Raw genomic sequence first — 20,542 nt, 5'->3', positions numbered from 1 at the left:
TGTAATGACAAAAATCTGAGGAAAATGCAAATATAGAAAAAGACCCACTATTGAAAAGTTCAGTAAAGCCTGTTTATTAATGGTCAGTTTTTTTTTTTTGGCGGCAAAGTGTGTTTAAAATGTCACAACATGTTAACAGCAACAGGCCATAACGCATGGGGTACTAGAGTTACAAGTAGCACTGCAAGTACTGTATGTCTTACAATCATGAGCAACTGTTGAAGTGACAGGGTTATGTGCTGTATTTGTTTGTACTAACACTATTGATATAAGGTTTGTAAAATGGACAAGTAACAGTGGTAGCATGATGGATACTACTGAATCTAAGAGCGCGAGTGAGAGAAGGTTGAAAGAGTTAAAACCATCCAAGAGTCGACGTTCTGCATGTATACCAAATAAATAACTGACAATTATAAAATGTTAACAGCTTATATTTTCCATATATGTAGAATTTGAAATCACTATGTGCCCTCTGCTACATTCATTTGTGATTTGCATACATTTTGTACAATGGCATATTTCCAATGGGGGCACAACTAACAGCTAATTTACATATGCAGTATAAATAGTACATTGTTTTTCATTGCAAATACACAGGGAATGCATGGGAGGAGTTTCACTTATAGCTGCTCATATTGACTTGACCTTGTTTGGGTTTAGCCTTCCTCCCTGCCACTGACATTGAGCCAGAGGACTGAATTGTAGATTTCATAGATCCACATAAAATATGGATAAAATTAAATAAATCATCATCCTGAGTGAGGCTAACCTCAAAAACCACACTGCCTGCTTTCCATCACATAAACCACTTAAAATAGTGAAGGCAGCTGACATTAAAATGCATTAAGGGCGTATCCCTTTGTGTTCCCTTTAAAATAAAAACCACAGGGCCTGGTATAAAAAGGCAAGGAGAGTATCTTGCTCTAAAACATCGGTATCCTTCATGGTTTTGTGGAATGAAGACACTTGGTGGAGTGATAGCAGAGAGGGAGGTATGCGACGGACAAGAGGGCAGTTCAGCAGCCTCCTAACCCTGATGAGGAGGGAGCTGCCGTAGAGTTGGTGCTGCTGTTCTGGCCTTTTCCTTTGTGCCTTTGTCCGCCCCTTCTCCTCCCACCTCCTCCAGACTTTGGCTACAAAGGAAAAGTAAACAAAACAAAAACACTTGATAAGGGACCTTCAAACTTCTATTTGAAATACTTAACTAATACTGTTGTCCAGAAAAAAAAAATCAGTGCAAGTGGTTACATTTGGCAACATGTTAAAATCGAGAAAACATTATTTAGGAAACAAGATTGCAGGGCAATGAACTTGTTTAGTAAAAGACAATTTGGATTATCCGGGTTCTCCATTGTTCTGGTTCATTTTGAATCAGCCCATTTTACCTTGTTCTCTTTGTTCCCCTCCTTTATCTGAGGGTCTTCCTCTCCCTCTCCCTTAGGAATCCAGCCACGCAAGCAAAGGAGAGGGAGAGAGTGTGATGGAGTAATGTGGAATGACAAAGGAAGGATGTTAAATGATGGTGGATGAAAGGAAGTGGAAGGAGGAGGACACAGTAGTTAGAAAGTTAGAAAATGGCAGCAATGTTAGGGCAAGCACACAGTAAGCAGGAAGGAAACCACATACAAATGCTGGAAGACAACTCTAACATTCATAAACTCGTATTCTAAAACCACACTAAATACCACCTCACGCAGTATTTGTTAATATTGTGTTTTTAACTTGTGTCTCACCGGTTGTGTCGTGTTTGGGCCTGCCGACTGTGCTATCGTTGTTGCATCTTCACCGGCTGCTAAGGTGCCGTCCTCTTTTCGGAGTGGTGCCTTTTTTGTAGACTGCATTTTGATTTGTGGAGGTTTGGAATTTGATGGTAAATTGTTGGTGGATTGCAGCAGCTGAAAAGAATGTGAGTCAATATTTGAGTCTCAACAAGATAACGAAATCAGCTTTTGTCATTAGAAAAGGTCATTACAACAGCATTCTACAAATTCTACAAAAATCAGCTTGTAAATGTCGTTTTTCTTCTGGTCTTTAACCTTCTTTTAAGTGCTAAAAAATAACTTTATCTTATAGCAGTCTCTTGAAATTCTTGGTAAATGTAATGAATATTCTTGTGAAACGGTCCTTCCCAGAATTTTCTGCTCTTATCCCGTAGGAATTGCTTGTCAGCATTACAGATTTCCTTTGACAAAAAAATTACAAATACTGTCCACAAAAAGTATTTAATCCAATTGGGGCTTTAGGTACTTGTACAACATTGTGGGGAGAAAAACAAACAAACAGAACTTTGATTTGGACCGTACTATGCCATATGCCACCACTCTCATCCTACTATAAGCATAGGTCCTTGATCTTTCAGAAGGCTTTCCTACCTTAGTGATGGTCCCCACAGCCTTGGTGCGTCCCTCCCTGAACACCAGCCTCTGGTCACAGTGCAGATACTCAGGGGTCTTGATGAAGCGGAAGTGGACAGAGGCCTTGTCTCCTGTCCGTAAGCAGTCTCTGTTCATGGACAAGATGGTGGCTGTCTGCCTTATGCTGCCACAGTGGACTGAGTGAAGAGAAAGAAAAAGAGACAATAGGGGGAAAAAATGAGTTTTTGCATATTGCGATCACCACAGTGTGTCAATAGGAAATACAGTCTGAGCAACACATGTGCCTTTCTGTGTTACTGTTACCCACCCATGGCCTGGTATCTGGGGGATATCGTAGTGGGATGATGCAGTACCAGGATCTCCGCCTCAAACTCCCAGGTGGCCTGTGGGCTCAGCCTCGGGGACACCATCACCATACCTTTCCTTATGGAAGAACGCTTGATCTTTACGGATAGCCATGTGGTAGGAGTTGTAAAGACGACAGGAGATACAGACAGAGGAACACGGAACTGTTAATTGTTCTGCACAACAACAATCAGTTGTCTAGAGCATTTTAAGACATTGATGTATTAGAGCATGATAAAGTAAAAAGACAAGGAAGATGACCATGCTTCCCCAAAACAACACAGCACATGGTTTTCAGTCAGTGAGCAGCAGGCTTAAGGGGAGGACACAAAAAAACAAACAATGCATTCCAGACTTTCCAACTAGATGCTTCTGTGGAAGAGCTGTCCACTCCTACCTTTTTGAGAGCAAAAGAGGCAGTCTGGCCACCTCTAACTTCCTTCACAGGCATTCTCTTGCGGTGGATTGATTTGACAGCAATGGGGATGAAGCTGCCCAGAGGGTCTGGCCCCAGCAGCATGGTATCGTTCAGACGTATGAGTCCACGTAAAGTAGTTCCTGATACTACCGTTCCCACTCCCTGATACATAAGCAGAACACAACCGGTTTTAGGTTCCTTACTTATAATAACACACGCAGTAAAATGCATTTAGTGATAAGAAATTGTCAGCGTATGTACCGGTACAGAGTAGGTATCATCTATCTGAAACTCAGCCGGCTGGTCGTCTCTGTAGGATGTTCTAGAGGAGAGCAGGTTGAGAAACATCTTGAGTAGGTCCATGTTTTCCCCGGTCACATTAGAGATCTGAAAGATGGGACACATCCTGGACACACACAGACACACAGACGTTACAAATGAGCTTTTTCACTCTTATTCTGAATCTGGCTGGGACAGATTTAGTACCTCTCCGAGCTGAAGTTTGAAGCGGTGACTATGACGTCGTCCTTGTTCTGTACCAGGACAGGGATCTTCCTACAACCGGGGGACTTCAGTAACCTCTGGAGCAGCTTCAATGTCTCTGTTATGATCAAAGAAAGACCATGAGAATTACAACACATAATGTATTTCATGTCAGGTTTTGTTAGCAAGTGCAGCCAAACTACGTATAAAATTACAAAGTACCCAACACATCAACACAAGCTGTTCCTTTCGTTCCATTTTGTATGAGAGAACTATATAAAAGAGAGTAAGAAAGACTCCAGACTGACCTTGCAGGATGTTGGATGGACACATATCTATCTTGGTTACCACTACGAACACAGGCACATTCAGAGCTAAGGCCAGACCCAAGTGCTCTTTGGTCATCCCTACGATACCTGCATTACTGCCCACCTGGAGGGAGGGGGAGAGAGCGAGGAATTCTATTAATATATTTTTGTTTTTAAAATTGTGAACACTGAACATAAGCCTCACTTCACATCTTGGTATGTAATAAAACTGCTAAAGGTTTAAGCTCAAATTTAGATATTGACTGCAAATAATTAAAATGCTTTACAGATATACATTAAAATACATACAGGCTGACATTTTTATATTTTTTTGATATATGGGACCCAATGTCCTATTGTCCATACCATAAGCATGCAGAAGTCAGGCAGGTGTCCAGTCATCCCAAACACAGTGGTCTTGAGGTATTTCTCATGTCCAGCCAGATCTATGAAGGTAATGACTTTGGAGGACTTCTCACAGATTTTTGTCCAGTCCAGGCTTCCTCCGTGACTATCTGGTTTGTTCACCACCTATGGACACACAGAAAGGAAGTTATATACTCAGCAGTCATACTGTCTACACCTACATGTACTGCTTCACACTAAAGTCACATCTATATCCACTGTTATATGTTGATTGTTATTTCATTTATATTTGGGTTTATTTTCTGGATGCCATCCTCTGCCCCTTCATCTCTTGCAGAGGTAAACCTGCTTCAGTTTTTTAGCTAGATAACTTCTGTTATGATTTGGCGCTATATAAATAAAGTTGACTTGACTAATTTTTCCTTTAGAATATCGCACATTTGAGCACCTCGTTGTACGGTACAAAACTCCATCATATAAACTATTATTCTAATGATTTAACAATTCCAGCTCTTTCAGAGGCATGCCAACCTCACCTGTCCCTCCTGGTCAAACCCGAGGATATCGTTGCCCACACTGCTGGTCCTGCCACTCTCCATCTCGTGCTTGTGTCTGAAGAGTTTCTGGCGAGCAAAGCCTCTGCCATTATCCAGTTCTCCGTGCGTTAACACTCCCAGAAGAGTACTTTTACCAGCATCCACGTTCCCCACCACTGCAACCCTGAGGGACGGCGGAATACCAAAATATCACCAAAAAAGGTAAACCTTAGATGAACTGGTAAATAGACCAATGGGAACCATCACTGTAGCCGTGGGTATTGTGAGTGGAATCAGAGACGGTTCACAAAGGAGACAGCACTTAAGAGTCATTTCCTGTATCTGGGTTTTGCCACTGCCCAACCCCTCTAGAAGACTAGAGGCAGGTCCTGAGTCTATTCACTCCAACGGGAGAAGCGAAAGGACCACAGATTATTTCAGATTCTTTCGCCTAATAGTCACCTAAGTAAATATCAGACCCATTTTTCACAAGCCACATATCTTCCGAACACTTCTTCTGACACTAAAATGGCATTTTTCAGACGGACAAATCAGAAGAAAATTAACTTTGTTCGAGACCTGTCTCAGCAACACATTCTCGTGAGATCTGGCAACACATAATTCTTCTCTCTGTCAGGGCAACCTTCATTTAATTCACATGACAATAAACCTGAACGCCATAGTAATCCATACAGCTATGTGTTTGTGTTGTTTGCGTGTTTTGTTAATCAATTTGTTGTCATGAACTTCTGTTTTACCCCTTTTCTCTCATCGAGGGGGGTTGCTATATGCTAAATATCCAGGTGCTAATGCTAACGTTAGCTTGGCCATATATATGCCTGCTTCCCGCCTCATATAATCAATGTAATGCAATTTAAATAAAGATTAAACACATCAGGGTTGATTATGTTGTGAATTTGCACCGTGTTTTATATAACTTAACTCCACTGGAAGCTGTGGTTGTAGCCTTGGTGCTGGCAGTTTGAGTTTGTGGGGTTGAAAATGCGAAGCCAGCCTGTTAGTATTGGTCATGTCTAGATGGGAGGGGGGGCGACCACGCTCACTTAGAAGACAGAAAGTGCATACCATTTCATACAATTGGTGCAGCCTGTAACGCGTCATCTTTTGTTACAGAGTGCCTTTGGTGGAATCTGATCTGTGACCACTCACCTGACCTCCAGGAAGTCCAGTTCACCCACACGCCGGCGGATCAGATAGTCACGTACCCAACCAGCAGCCTCATTGCGTTCCCGGAGTGGGATAAGGTCGGCGTCAATTTGCTCACACATAGAGAGCACCGTGGCCACAGAGGCCTCCATGTCCTTCTCATCCAGACCCCAGTCACCACCATCTACAACAAAGACATGGAGGAGGAAGGAGAATAAGACTTAAGTTACAATTTAACAAGAGGGCCCTGTGAATTGTCCAGCCTTTATAAACTGTGCTGACATAGATTGATTAAAAAATAGGAGAAAGAGGGAAAAATAGGAGTTTTATATGCAGTATCATGACTTTGCAATCGTCTAAAAAGGCTCAGCATGTGAACTGTTTGCGTGTCTCTCACCTGAGCCCATCCCAACCACATAGATGGTCTCTCCGCACCCTTCTTCCATCCTGTCTCGTAGCTGGCGAAGTAACGAGTCATACTGCTCTCCATTTGGGCTAACAAGTGCCAGCTATTGGGTTCATGGATGCGGAGGAGGAGAAAGAAAGAGAGGGAATATTGGCTAATGTTGACATTATGACCCTGTCTGCTATTATTGATGTTATATAAAAAGCACATCCTTCATCTAGTGAGTTGCCTTGAGTGACAGTCAGTAACTGTTCAGAAAGTGGTGGAAATTGCATCAGGTGCAGCTGCTTTCAAGTGACACAGAGACTGGATCTTAGAGTAAGTGTCACTCAGGATATTTTTCATTCACTGCAGACAACCCTCACATTCAAAATGTAAGCCAGAAGAGAAACTCAAAAGCTGCTCTCCTGGCACAAACACAGCTGTATCTCTTCCCATGAAACACCTCAAGGTTACATGTGAACGCCATACTATTATCTCTGCTGATATCAGCTCCCTTGTACAAATCAGTAGCACAGTAGAACTGCTGCAGGCTGTTGGAAGATCTATCTAGTTACACAAAATAAAACCAAAACCATTGTAACATTTTATCTTGTTTTAACTGTATGTCAGAAATTAACCAAAAAGTTAAAATGACAAATGGAATAAATGTACCTTGATATTGTGGAGGTGTGATTCAAGTTTTTAAGCAGTCACGCCATTAGATTACATCTACAATTACAACCACGATATAGTTGAGGTGTGAATGGTGTGACTTTTTTGTTCAACTATTAGGATAAATAGTCCCTGGAAAACCTGGTTAAGACACTACAGATATCACAACTTATGCATTTGGAAGTAGAGTGAAGCAAATCATGCTGCAGTATCATTGAGCCACATCAACAACTATTTACATAAGCAGATTAAAGTATGGATTTACTGATAAAAGTTAGTACACAGCATATCAGCAGTAGAAACAAAGCAATGTAAGGAACAGAAACCAAAGGTGAACAAGCGACTGCATGCCTGATGCAACCATATGCAATCTGATTGTGTGACTTCTAAAACTATTGTAATATGTAGCCACAAACCTGATTGTCTAGGGCTCAAACCAACGATTCTTTTCGACTAATGATGAATCAATTAATAGTATAATCTATGAATTGCAAGAAAATAGTGAAAAATGCCCTTATAATTCCCCACACCTCAATAAGAGGTATTCAAAATGTCTTGTTTTGTGTGGCAAACAGTCACAAAGATACTCATTTTACTGTCGTATGAGACACAAAAAAGCAGCAAAATCATCACATTTGAGAAGCTGGTGCCAGGGAATTTGGGGATTTTTTTCTTGATATTGTACTAAAATGTTGATCAAAATAGTTTCCAATTCATTTTCTATCACTTGACTAATCCACTGCAGCTCTCTTGCTGTCGCTGGTTTACGTCATTGAAAACTCGTTTGACAGGTCTGAATATATTATGACTACTTTCAGTAAATCGAAAGTCATCTGTTTGTGTTTGTACCGCCTAGTCCAAGTCGTTGCTCTAGGATATTATTGTTGGTATAGCTAACTAATTACAAACACACTGCTTTATTGCCCTGTGCTTCATCAGCCTGTTTGTTTTTATTGTAGTATTACTCACCACGTCCAGTCAGTGTCATGGTTTGTTTGACAACAGAGTCATTCACATTGCAGTGCCTTGCCTTAGACAGTAATAGCATCATTAGCTTTGGTTCAGCAATGAGCCTGCTGTGGTAACAAATGGTGCAACGTGCTTTAACTGAAAGACAACTTATGTTACGTTAGATAAGGTTACGTGCTCAAGCATTAGCGGGAGCTAGCGTTAGCCACAACTAGCTATTTTATCTCAACGCCAGCAAAAGAAGCCCCTGAAATTCAGACAGCCAGTCGTGCATAAGTTAATATATGGTAGCTACTAATGTACCTTCTCGGTACCTACAGTGTGGAATAGCGTGCAATGTTTGGTAATTACATATATGCAAGAAACACCATCTGTTTCATTCATTCATCTGGCAGCGCAACGATATCCAAGGCCTAGCTTTTACCTTGCTAGTAAAGTCAATCCTGCGGTCCTCGGGCTCGCCATTGACCATGTCCCCGTCATCGAAGCACTCGTCCCCGGTATCGTCCCCGCCGCATCCTCCCCGGTCTGGAGCGAATATACTCGCTGGGACTAAAGCATCAGCCAGCGGTATGGAGCCTGGGCTTATTCCTGGCTCATGCGCCGCAGCTACTGATGCCATTTCTGTGTGAGTATTGCAGTAATAAATCTCAAGCTGTCTCAATTGTTGTGATGACGGTTGGCAACCAAACAGACACACAGACACACACATACACACACACTCTGACACCCCGCAAGCTCTACACGCTAACAGTTAGCAAGCATTAGCTACACCCATTTGTCTCTTTAGCTAATTTTACAATAACCTGCTGCTTATTTGTGTTCCGTCAGTTTGGAGTCGTGCCATTTAAAAATAAAAATGCCACCACCTCGTCAATAATAATGAGGAAGGTGTGGGTGAGCGAGTAAACACGCCTTGACGCTTAATTCACCAATGGTGTTCGAGTCAGCGCGAATATGTGAGCAGTGGACCAATACCAGTGAGGGGGTCGTTCATATTATTATCATCGTCAGTCCCTCTGAGGACAGCAGGGCCGGTCATGTGTCTGTGTAATATACTGCTGTTGATGCAATGATCCTACTAACGTTGTAATGCTCTGTAATGGTGATTAATTCCTATCATAATTTAACAAGTTTATTCCTGTTCGTGTAGTCTAACAGTTCTTAATCGGTGTAATAATAATTCTCCTGGTCTTGTAGAGGTTTGTTGTGACAAACCAAGTTCGAAAGGAAATAGACGTTAATTATAATTTGACCAAAGTTGATAATTAAAATGTCTTTTTAAAAATCAAAATCAGTGACAAGGAAGGACTCTAATTATAGACTTTTCAGTTATTGTGATTTCATCATTTCCTTCATCATCAACATTATTCTACAGACTGAACATAGGGAGAAAAATGCCCTGTTCAACCTGTCATGGTTGGGATTTGCTAGACAGGTTATTCAAGCAGAGCTCTGATTAATGTTATTATTATTATTATCGTTGAGTTGTTGATTTGTTGTTATCCCCAGAAACAATTATGAAAGGAGGATGCCTGGAAAGCCCACTTCCTTGATTCCTCTCTTAATCAGCACAGCTGTTATGCTGAATGTTTATAAGAACCCAGAGCTGTTTAACTAAATACAGCAGGATGTTGTTCATAAGTGAAATATGTTGAGTTCAAACTCTTGAGCTGAACGAATCATGAATTAAGACTAATAACGCAAAAGAATCGAAATGATTTGAATTGTTACTCGCAGACTTTCTTTGTTGAGGACATACAGCCTGAAGAACTAAAAATGCTTTAACCCTCCTACTGTGTTTCGGTCAATTTTGACCTCTTTTCAAGTTTAGATGTGTGAAACATACTTTTAATTTTTTCTGATCAAAGCAAGACTTCATCACATCCTTTTCAATGACCTACTGAATACAGTAAAAAACATTTTGATCATTTTCCTTTTTTTAAAATGCCAAAAGTTATGGGTCAAATTTGATCCGGTAGTAATTATGGGTTGTTTATGCAGAGAAATACATAGTAAATGTTGTCAAACCATCATGAATTACAAAAATAATAGTAATAAAATCCTATAAAAATGTCATAATAATATTGTGTAGTGATATTAAAATTATGTTTCATGCCAAGAAAGTGTACTGACTTGAATTCAATTGTAGAGTGGCACGGAGCAAATATGATCCCACACACACATCTTCTGTCCCCCAGCATAAAGGCTGTGGCTTTCCCGCGCTTTATTTCTCACATCTCACCGCACATCTGGCACAGCACACACACACACACACACTCATACGCACATGCACACACAGACAAAGACACACACACATACACATCTCCTGTTCCCCAACTGTATAGCAGTATATAGGCTGGGGCTTTCTCGTGCTTATCTCACCGCACACATTGCACAGCATGCACACACACACACGCACACACACACACACACACACGCACTCACTCACACACACATACACACTCACTCACACACACACACCATGCTGGAGATGACACTGTTGATTTTGGAACTAAACAGACTTTTCTGCTTTTTTATAGGAAAGACAATTTTGACCCCTAACACAACAGATGTAACAATAATTGCTAATTTTAACATATAAGAAAATACAAACAAGTTATTTTGGGAATTATGTTGTTTATCATTAGCCTTTCATGGTCTTATAATATATTTGCCTGTTCTGTTCATCATAAATATAACTTTTATGTAAAGTTAAATGCAGTCTATATATGTATAGATAGATAGATAGATATTAGCACTAAGGGTGTTAACCATTTTCGAACGGCAATAGGAGAGTTAAACAGAAGATTTTTTAAGGTAGTATTACATAATACAATTATTGGGCTACCTCACTGTTAAACCACAGTTATTGCTGTCAGTAATCCAACGTGTGGTATTTTGCTAAAGATCCAGTATATTGCCAATAATGAGTTAGCTGACTTAACAGAAGAAGTAGAAGCAGCATTTGATTACATAGCACATACTAGTCTGAAAATTGTTGTCACCAGATTACATACATACATTTGCCCTCACTCAAGCCTACATTAGAGCTTCAGGCTCAGGTGTAGTCAGAAATGTCTCAAAAGCTTTTTAATAAAAATTTACCTGGAAACCTTTTCTTCAAACCAAATTATGCAAGTTTTGGGCCCATTCACTGTAATTTCAATTAATAATTTGAAAACTTTTGATGAGTTTGTGTGTAAAACAAATTAATTTCCTAATTTTCATCAAGTTTATTTTTTTTTTAGAAAAAAAAAAAAACCCACATGACCTGGTTAAAGTTTGATTGAAATATGTACTGTCAGGTGTGTAGAGAAAATAAGTAACTGCAGCTGGACACAGAAAAATACTTATATATTTGAATGGAGAGTGTGAGCAAACCGCTAGGTGCTTGGACCCTAATAAAGGAAAAACTGCAGTACAGAGCTTCAAATTTTAGTTTTGATTTTATTTTTCTGCAGCACTTTGACCACCAGGGGACAGTGAACACTCAGCATTTTAAATACACTCTGGTCAACTGTCAACTCCACCCAGCCTCAATTAAAGCAGACACCATCAATACCATACTAATTTAACAAACCTGCTTTACTTTTAATATTCTGTCCACTGCCAAGTATGGAAATTTAAATATTCACAAATACAGTATTTATCGCAGAGGTTTATATTTTTTGATGAATTGTTTGTGCATTATTCAAACAGATTATGATTAGCACATAATGACAAAGAATAGCCTACTCTTATTGATATCCGTATAATAATAACGAAAATCTGTAAAGCATAAATGTCTGTATTATTCCCACTGAAAGAGACACTGACACTGATGTGGTGTTGTAATTTATAAGTGTGAGTGTGTGTGGTCTTCCTCTGTTTTCCTCTGTCTTCTCAAAGATCTCTGTGTCATTCGATCTCCTGACTGTCTTAAGACTGGGTCTTGTGGCAAGAGGAAACATATCACGTCCTTGTGCCCCACTGAACGTCTGATGAACTCTACTTCCCGCATGGTTACCAACCATATTAATATATCTTCCAAGAAACATACTGTACCAAAAGAGATCAGCCTATAAATTAAGTTATATCCACAGCATGATGTGATAAGGAATGCACCTCTGTTTGTTGAGGAGGAGGTCAACAGAGCTGTGGCTCAGACACTGTTAGTTCATTGGATCATTGATACATGCCAGCTGTTCAGAACTATTTGTCAGCGTACATTCATAAAGAACAGCTGAACTAAGTTCTACAGATGTGCACTTGGAAGCTGGTGTGTAATTGTGAGTGAACATTATAAAGCAGATGTGTTGTTCATAGTGAGCAGATATACAGGTCATCAGTGTTAACAAGCAGACATTGTAGACAGGACACATATTAAAAAAATCTGACAAAATAATCTCAACTCAAGGACCACTTATCTCTTTCTGACCTTCAACTCATCATCATCAAAGAGCAAAACTCTTTCACACTTTATCGAACACACATATGCACACAAGACTCCAGCCTTAGTTAGACAAAGAGACAAAGAGCGAGCCACACAATGTTATAGAAGACTCAGAGACCCTTACAATATACAACCTTGGCAGCTAAATTGTACAACAGTTGGTTCTTTGTTCTTCACTTATCAGTGTTTCTTCCTGGAGGAGTTCTGCCTCCACATCCATCTGCTGGAAACTGGAAGTTGAAAGTCGAATGACACAGTGTCGCTTTTAACATTTCTGTACTTTCTCACTTGAAATAAACAGGTTTCACTCACATGCACACCTAAGTATAAACACATGAATTATAAAACAGTATAACAAAGAGTATGAATTTCCATTACATCAGCAAAAGGAGCTGAGCCAGTTTTTTGCATCATTAACCAAAGACAATCATGGACACATGATCATTTTTAAAGGTTGTTTTGCATTGAGATGGAGCATATATTGAGATGAAATCAAAGTTTTGTGCATATATATTTGTCTTGATGTGGGCTATGCCCACGACCAAACGTCTCTAACACCACAATTGAAAGAGTACATTTCAGCACAACAAGTGAATCATATGATTTAGAATCAACTGAGGCACAAGCAAAATGAAGGCTATTACTGGCACAGAATGACTGCCATACAGATTTTAGTCCTCAAATCCTTGTGATCCAACACCACAATTTTGGTCACCACAGAAACAAGGAAATAGAAAAACAACAAAAAAAAAAAAACATAATCCTTGACAGTTGCTCCTCGTGATTTTAATCTAAATTACATTGGGCTGCATTGCATTGCAGTGTCTGTCTTACTGCCTTATTGAGTCACAGCAGCTGTGTCAGTTGTAAGTCATCAGATGAAAGTTAAGCCTATTGCTGGCTGTGATTCAGATTTAAATCATTTTTAGGATTTGACTTAGTTTCAACGTTTCACTTTGGCTCATTTCTCTCCTAACCAAAGATTTGTAGGGGTCGGACTGAACTCATACACTGCCATTTGATCCTGTATTGTAGGCAATATACAGTACATTGTAAGTGGACATTATGGCTATCAGCAGTGCCAAATATTTAGTCGTCTCCCTGGAAACAAATTCATGTCTATTTCTGTCCAGCACTCTGGCTAGTGTTCCCTCTCGCAGTCAGACTCAACACCACCAAGCTACAATGTAACAGTCCTCTCTCAACAAATAATCTGTCGCTAATTAGCCTTGCTTCACTGAGGACTACAATCACTTGTTAAGCAATAAATGAGTTATTTATGGTCTATAACTACACTGTGAAGTCATTTGTCGATGTTCTCTAAAGGCCTGATTGTATTGGCTGCTTGAAATGTCACTCAGATCGAAGGATCCTCCCACACTGTATAAACTCTCCTGACGGTGCACTGAGGCGAGGCCCTGCAGCACTCTCACTCCTTCTCTGCTGTAATTCTTGACCACATCTGCAAACATGATGACCGTAAGTATGATTTTGATAATGATATTGTGCTCCTGCATGGCTTTTGCTCTGTATTTTATGACTCAGATGGACAAGCAGTGTCAGGCCATATGTTAAAAGAGAGACTAACAGCTGGTTGACATGTGACAGCTCACTCTATGCCATGCCAATGTAACTGAACCAGCTGAACTGTGCTTTGACTAAACTTCACTACATATAACATTTATTTAGCTATTGAGAGTTCTGGACATGTGGATTTCATTGATTTCCTTTTATGGGCAAAATATTCACTACAGGACATACATGCATTAATCACCTAATGACATCAGTGAGTATGAATTCTGTGCATCCTGTGTTTTCTCAGTGATGGCAAATGAGTCAGCTGTTTAGGGCGCTCCATTCTTCATGCAATAATTTAATTTCACTGCAGTTGGAATTCTTAATATCATTTGTCTGTTTTGTCCACTCATGCTTCCTTAGTTTCAGTATCAATAACTGGGAGCTTAACACAGGCAGTGATGCATTCTGGCCCCCTTGGACTCATAAACTGAGTAGATTACAATAAAGGCCTTGTATCATGTTGGCTTTTTGGCTTCTGGGGTGAACATGTGTTTGTTGAGGGGCATAGTGAGGAGGGGGAGGCAGGCTTAAATCACATTATAGGATAAAATGAAATAAAGTCATCATGTGGATGTAAGAATAGATGCGGCTATACTGTGATTCTGAGTTTCAACACTTGGGTGAACAAATCCATTTCATCAGCAGAAGATTGTGAGGGCTTATTTTCATGCAGCTCTATAAGGGGATGATTCTTGTACTGTAAAAAGAAATAAGAAAAGAAAAGAAGTCAGAAATTTGTTTGTACAACATAGAAATTCCAGCAGGATGGCTGTTATCTTTGAGTGAAATAATTACTTAATAATTCCTCTATAGCCATGAGTATATGTGGTCAATAGATGTGTGTTACTTGTACATATTTGGGATGTGCAGTCATTTGGCAGCCTGATCTTGTTTCTTTGTCAGTGAGAAGTGCAGTGAAATGTCTTCTCACACACATGCAGTATGCATATTCCTTTAGAACAGTGATTCCAAACCTGTGGGTTGGGACCCCCACACAGGGTCATGAGATAAACTCAGTTGGTCATGAAATGATTGCCTTGATAAGAAATAAGAGAAAGAAATAATTCAGATAGAGAAATGTATTTTTTTTTTTTTTACAACTTTTCTCTAACTTTTGCTTCTTTCTTATGAAAGACTCTATAGTTTGACCTCTTTAGACCACTCCTTTAGACAGCCGTGTCTAGGAGATACACGGTGACCGCCAGCTCAGACTGACCTCAGCCCAGCCCCAGACAGCTCAAGAACTAGTGCTATGTGTTATACTTAACAGCTGGACTCTAACATGGAAAGAATGTCAGACCCATGTCATTCTATCCCCTACCATCCCTTTCATTTCATGGTTTGGTTGATCTTTCAGATCAAATGTTTGTTCTTTTTCTCCGGATCTATCCTTCCAGGATCTGGCAACACTCTAGCAAACCACTAACTATACAGCTTTCATTCGCAATGAGTGTATCTAAACATTGTTAATACTCGCTGAGATTTTTTCCAACAGCTGCAGCATGTTAAACTCATGCAACTCATTTTTGCTCCTATCCTCTGAAAAGGTAATAGATTCAGCCTCTGAAAGGCTGATGAACTGCAATTTTTTTTCATTAATGATTAGATTTTTAACATTTTAAGCTTTTTAGATATAAGGAATGTTCCCCTCAAATGTAGGTGGATATATATTTGTGTCAAATCCTTTCCTGTTTAATTATCACTGTGTTTCTGACCATAACATAAATTATTGCAAAGAGCTCATGTTTCAGACTGTTACTACTCTGTCTGCTCAGAATTACTGTAATTTTTTATAATGTTTGACATTAGTGCACATTAAACTTTATTGTGAAAAATCCTCAATTCTCAATCATCCGCTTTATTTGTCCTTGTTGCCTTAGTTACTGTTAATGGTTCCTCAGATGCATCATTGGACTGACATGACAAAATGTCGAACAGTGGTGATCCGTGTTTCACAACCAAATACTAAATTGCTCAAGTGCAATTTCCTAATCATGACACAACCCAGTATTCCCCCGCCACATGTGCAGTGGCAACCGAGCAGAGGATTTCTGCTGTGCTCAGCCTTCTTTTCCACTGTGCACTTACCATTCAGCACTTAGGAAAATATTGCTCATTTTAACGAAGGTAGTCCCTCATCATTTTTCCACATTTTTAGCCTCTGCCAAAATCGGCGTAGAGGAAAATGGGAGTGGTAAGAGGAGAAGAGAAAAGATCTGGAATCTTTGACCAGTCTTCCAATGTGAATTTAATGTGAAACACATGTTTCGTAATTTTGGGGGGATTTGAGAGTTCACTGAGGCTACTACTGGTGCAGGTTTTTTTTTCTTTTGCGTAAAGCCACAATAATAATTGGATCTTGTAAAATCCAGTAGTTTCACCACACAGTAATGTACTGTATTCCCCCCCTTCCCCCCTTTTCTCTGTACAGGGAATGATTATAAAGAACATGTCCTTCAAGGTCGGGCAGACTATGACCATTGTTGGAGTCCCTAAGCCTGATGCTACAAAGTAAGTGCAAATGTAAAACATTATTTTGATATTTTGAAATATGTCATTCTCCTTCTGTGCTTGTTTCACTTTTCTTGTGAAATGAAGACACTAAACTCAACACGAGGGACATTTACTCTCAGTTACTACTCTTAACCTGACCTCAGCAATAAAGATGATAATGACTAGCAGATGAAAAGAGCAACCATGCAACTGCTGAGGATGTCTCAATATCTTACATGTAAGGATCCATATCAAAATCTGATAAGTATCTTTGTGTCTGTGCAGTTTTGCTGTGAATATCGGCCCCGATGACAAGGATATTACAATGCATATCAACCCTCGTTTTAACGCCCATGGAGATGAGAATACGGTGGTCTGCAACTCTTACCAGGGAGGCAGCTGGTGTGAAGAGCACCGTGAGGGAGGTTTTCCTTTCCACCTGGGAGAGGAGTTCAAGGTGAGAGGTCCAGTGCATACGATTTTAGCCATGAATGTGTGGCTGCTGGTATGCAGTCTGTCCCATGCCTCTTTTTGTCTGTTAGTGACCTCTGTTGGAAAGTGTGTGTCACTGTAGCTCTGATAATTTGACCATAATCAGTTGAGCACCAATATATGTATTTGCAGAGATCTGTGAAAGCTATAGCCAATTATTTTTTTTACCAGATAAGCCATTTCCAGGTAATTATATTACATACAGTATCCTATGGTACGTTTTACATAGAACTGGGAAGAGGTGTTAAGTTTGGTTCCTGTCCAATTATGCAGCAGAAGTTCAATCTGTAACACCTTTCCTATCTTTGTCTATATATTCTTCCTCTTCCTTTCTCCTCAGTTGACCATCACATTCACCCCTTCGGAGTTCCAGGTGAATTTATCAGATGGCTCTACAATCCATTTCCCCAACCGCATGGGTGCGGAGAAGTACTCATTCATCAGCTTTGATGGGGAAGTTCGCATCACAAGCTTTGAAATCAAATAAACCTCCACCCTCCCAGGAATCGTTGGATTGAAATCCTGTTTTACTTTTTTTTAAATTTGTCTGGCATCAGGTCACTTATTGCCCCAGCTTTCAAATTCCTGGTATAAGTAGTGCCTTACACGCTTATCACATGAGGTACAGTGCAAGAATTGAGCTTGTTTACAAATGCAGATTCAGTAAACTACAGAGAAGACTACAGATGAGATAGAGACATACATAGTTATAATGCTCAGATGTACACGCAGAAACACATACAGCAAATATCACTGCATGTCCTTCTTGCACACATGACAGAAAAGCAAACCAAACATAAAGTACCCCAAAGTTGTCTGAGTGTTATTTGCTTTGCAGTTTCAACTGTTAAGCTTAAAAGAACCTACTGCATAAAATGTGATCAGTTGTCATTTAAGGTGCCTTGAAAATGCATTGTGCTTTTTTTTTCTTTCTCCCAAACATTCCAGTTTTGTAACTGAGTACATTGCTTGCCTGTATTAACACATATTAAAGCAGGATAAAACATGGACTCTTGTGATTCCTTAAACAGCCAAGAACACATTTTCTTCGGTGTGGAATTATTTCGATTTGATATCTCTGAACAATTGCATATTACTTTTTATTCTCTCATTATTTCTGTCACACTGACACACTCATCGCCCTCTTCTGACTTACACAAGTGTATTTACAAGCATATTCTGTGTCCTCTGCTTAGTTACACAGTAAAAATACTCCAACATCAGCCCCCTCTTTAATTACGATCACTGTAGTGAAACATACGCACCAACAGGTTATGAACTGGCACGTGTGACAATTATTCATCATCCATATGTAAACTATAATGTTTTAGATTAATAATTAACCCTGTATAAACATTAATGGTTTGAAGTTTGCAGTTTCCATTACTATGCAGGTCTTTGTGCAGTGTGTTTAGCTATTTTTCTACATGAAGGCTGAGCTCATAGTTTCCTGCTGTGAATTCTTTTGATCCCAAGTAAACAGGACTTAAAGTCTCGAGCAATGAACGCTTCTTCAACATAGATGCCTGGGAAAGCTCAAGTTCCCTTTCTGGTTTTGTAAATTGTTTCTGTTTTATGTTGCTTGATTTAAAAAAAGAAACAAAAAAACTCAATTAGCTATGTTAGCCCATAGATGTCAAGTACAAAGGAGTGAAGTGTGCACACTGTTAAGCTCCCAATGAATAATTTTATTCTCTTTTTTTGAGGCAACATTTCGATCTGTAAGATCTTCTTTAGGCTGAGAATATTATATTTTTATGTGCAAAAAGTACAAAAAAGTGGGGAAGGCTTAGGAAGATCTTACAGATCAAAACATTGCCTCAAAAAAGAGAATACAATTATTTCTTGGTAGCTTAACAGTGTGCAGACCTCACTCCTTTGTACACTGCAATGAAAAATGTTTTTGTCTTGCACCTGAATAACTTGCCTGACTGTGCGCACACTTAGTCCCTCTAGCCAGTAGATGTCACCATTGCTGTATTAATGTGATTTACAAGCAGATGGTGGGAAACATGTTTGATGTCACACTTGGCTACAAGATGTAAGTTACTTTTGATTTTATGTCAGTGAATTATGATTTATTTTTCCCTTATGAGATTGTTTAATGTCTGATGTCTTAAATGTCTGATCTTTTTTTTCCAGCCTTTTTCACTTTTTATTGTCTTTAAATGGTATGTATATACAAAAAGGGCTCAACTCAAGACTGTGAAGGAGATAGTGATATCTTACATAAACAAATATTATGTAATCTGGAAACTATCGATCTTTTGGTGACCTGCACCAGCATAATTGTCTGCTGCATGAATTCAATGACGCAGAGATGGAAATGAAAATTAGAAGTGAGACAGATATCTGCATTAGCTCCAACCAGATACTATTTTGAATGTGCGGGCATGTTTGAGAGACTTGTAAGTATTATTTTAATCTAATATGATGTAACAGAAGGCAATGTGTGTGTGTGTGGCTAATTTGAGGAGAGATGGAGAAGAGAGAGTGAGACACACAGGAGAGTTTCTGCGTGAACAGGTTCCCATGCTCTGATCCTTCAAGATAAAAGCTGACAGGATCGTGTCGGATGACCTTTCCTTTCTTTCGTTTGTTAGGATTCATTAACAACAGTGCAGTGTGTGTGTTGTTTTTATGACATATTTGATCAGTATTTATATATATATATATATATATATATATATATATATATATATGTGTGTGTGTGTGTGTGTGTGTGTGTGTGTGTGTGTGTGTGTGTATGTGGTAATCAGTACTCAGGAGCTACCTGGCAGTGTCAAACGCTCTCTCTCGGGAGGAGAAGGAGCAGATTTGGTCGCCATGATGACCACAGTCTCTTGCTCTTTCCCCCCCTTCTTCACTTCCCCCGTTATTTGTTTTTTTTTTTGGTATTTCTCTCTGCTCTTCTTAACCTCTGTCATATAGCTCATCATTTTCCTTCCTCCATCTCTTCTGTTTGATTATTTTTCTATCTTCCTTCCTCTGCTGAGTTGTCTCTCTTATTCTCTCCCTTTCTCAGTCATTCCTCAGCTGTAACCCATCCCTCTTCCCTCATAATTGGAAATAATTCTTCATTATTTTGTGGCAAGATCAATATCTAGGGCTGTGTTGTGAGTGTACTTACGTGTTTGTGTTTGTACTGCATCCACTTCATCCGCATCATTTTAGCATGGCTTGAGACCAGTATATTTATAAATATATGGTATATATAAAGAGATGTGAGCTTACCAAACCTGTGTACTAGAGTGTGTGTTGCACACTGATCCATACTCGTCTTTTTTGGCAAAGACTGCGACGCTTCTGGGAAGGACAATCTTCCGGCTCTTCAACACACATCCAATCAATAATGTTAAGGCATTGATGAGCACATTCAAATCACCTTGCTTATAGTAAACCCGGAGGACACACACACACACACACACACACACACACACACACACACATACACATGCAAGCAGACAGCAGGCATATGCTGTGTTGTCAGTTCTCCATTTCATGTGATGAGTATCGC

General features: G+C 39.6%; 2 protein-coding genes across 4 annotated transcripts; one reads left to right on the top strand and one right to left on the bottom strand.

The window, feature by feature from the left end:
* Positions 1–50: 50 nt before the first annotated feature.
* gtpbp1 (GTP binding protein 1) lies at positions 51–9,001 on the bottom strand. 3 transcript variants are annotated; one of them, XM_067571116.1, is made up of 14 exons: positions 8,452–9,001; positions 6,396–6,507; positions 6,002–6,182; positions 4,832–5,015; positions 4,296–4,460; positions 3,930–4,053; positions 3,625–3,739; positions 3,400–3,544; positions 3,118–3,300; positions 2,683–2,818; positions 2,373–2,551; positions 1,734–1,895; positions 1,386–1,436; positions 51–1,133 (listed from the first exon to the last, which is right to left on the bottom strand). In XM_067571116.1, the coding sequence occupies exons 1-14, from the start codon at positions 8,737–8,739 to the stop codon at positions 1,017–1,019; spliced, it is 2,142 nt and encodes a 713-aa protein (XP_067427217.1). In that variant the 5' UTR covers positions 8,740–9,001; the 3' UTR covers positions 51–1,016. The 3 variants fall into 3 exon arrangements, with proteins under 3 accessions (XP_067427217.1, XP_067427219.1, XP_067427218.1); XM_067571118.1 differs by lacking the exon at positions 8,452–9,001 and adding an exon at positions 8,028–8,132; XM_067571117.1 differs by lacking the exon at positions 1,386–1,436 and having other exon boundaries at positions 8,452–8,998.
* A 4,806-nt stretch (positions 9,002–13,807) lies between these two features.
* On the top strand, positions 13,808–18,035 carry LOC137168497 (beta-galactoside-binding lectin-like). The gene is made up of 4 exons (XM_067571119.1): positions 13,808–13,941; positions 16,472–16,551; positions 16,819–16,990; positions 17,366–18,035. Exons 1-4 carry the CDS (start codon positions 13,933–13,935, stop codon positions 17,510–17,512), a joined length of 408 nt encoding a protein of 135 aa, XP_067427220.1. The 5' UTR covers positions 13,808–13,932; the 3' UTR covers positions 17,513–18,035.
* The last annotated feature ends 2,507 nt before the right edge of the window (positions 18,036–20,542 follow it).

Source organism: Thunnus thynnus, chromosome 17 (genome assembly GCF_963924715.1).
Source record: "Thunnus thynnus chromosome 17, fThuThy2.1, whole genome shotgun sequence".
Lineage (NCBI taxonomy): Eukaryota > Metazoa > Chordata > Actinopteri > Scombriformes > Scombridae > Thunnus > Thunnus thynnus.
The sequence above is the reverse complement of the archived record's forward strand: the minus strand, read 5'-3'. Positions and strand labels throughout refer to the sequence as shown.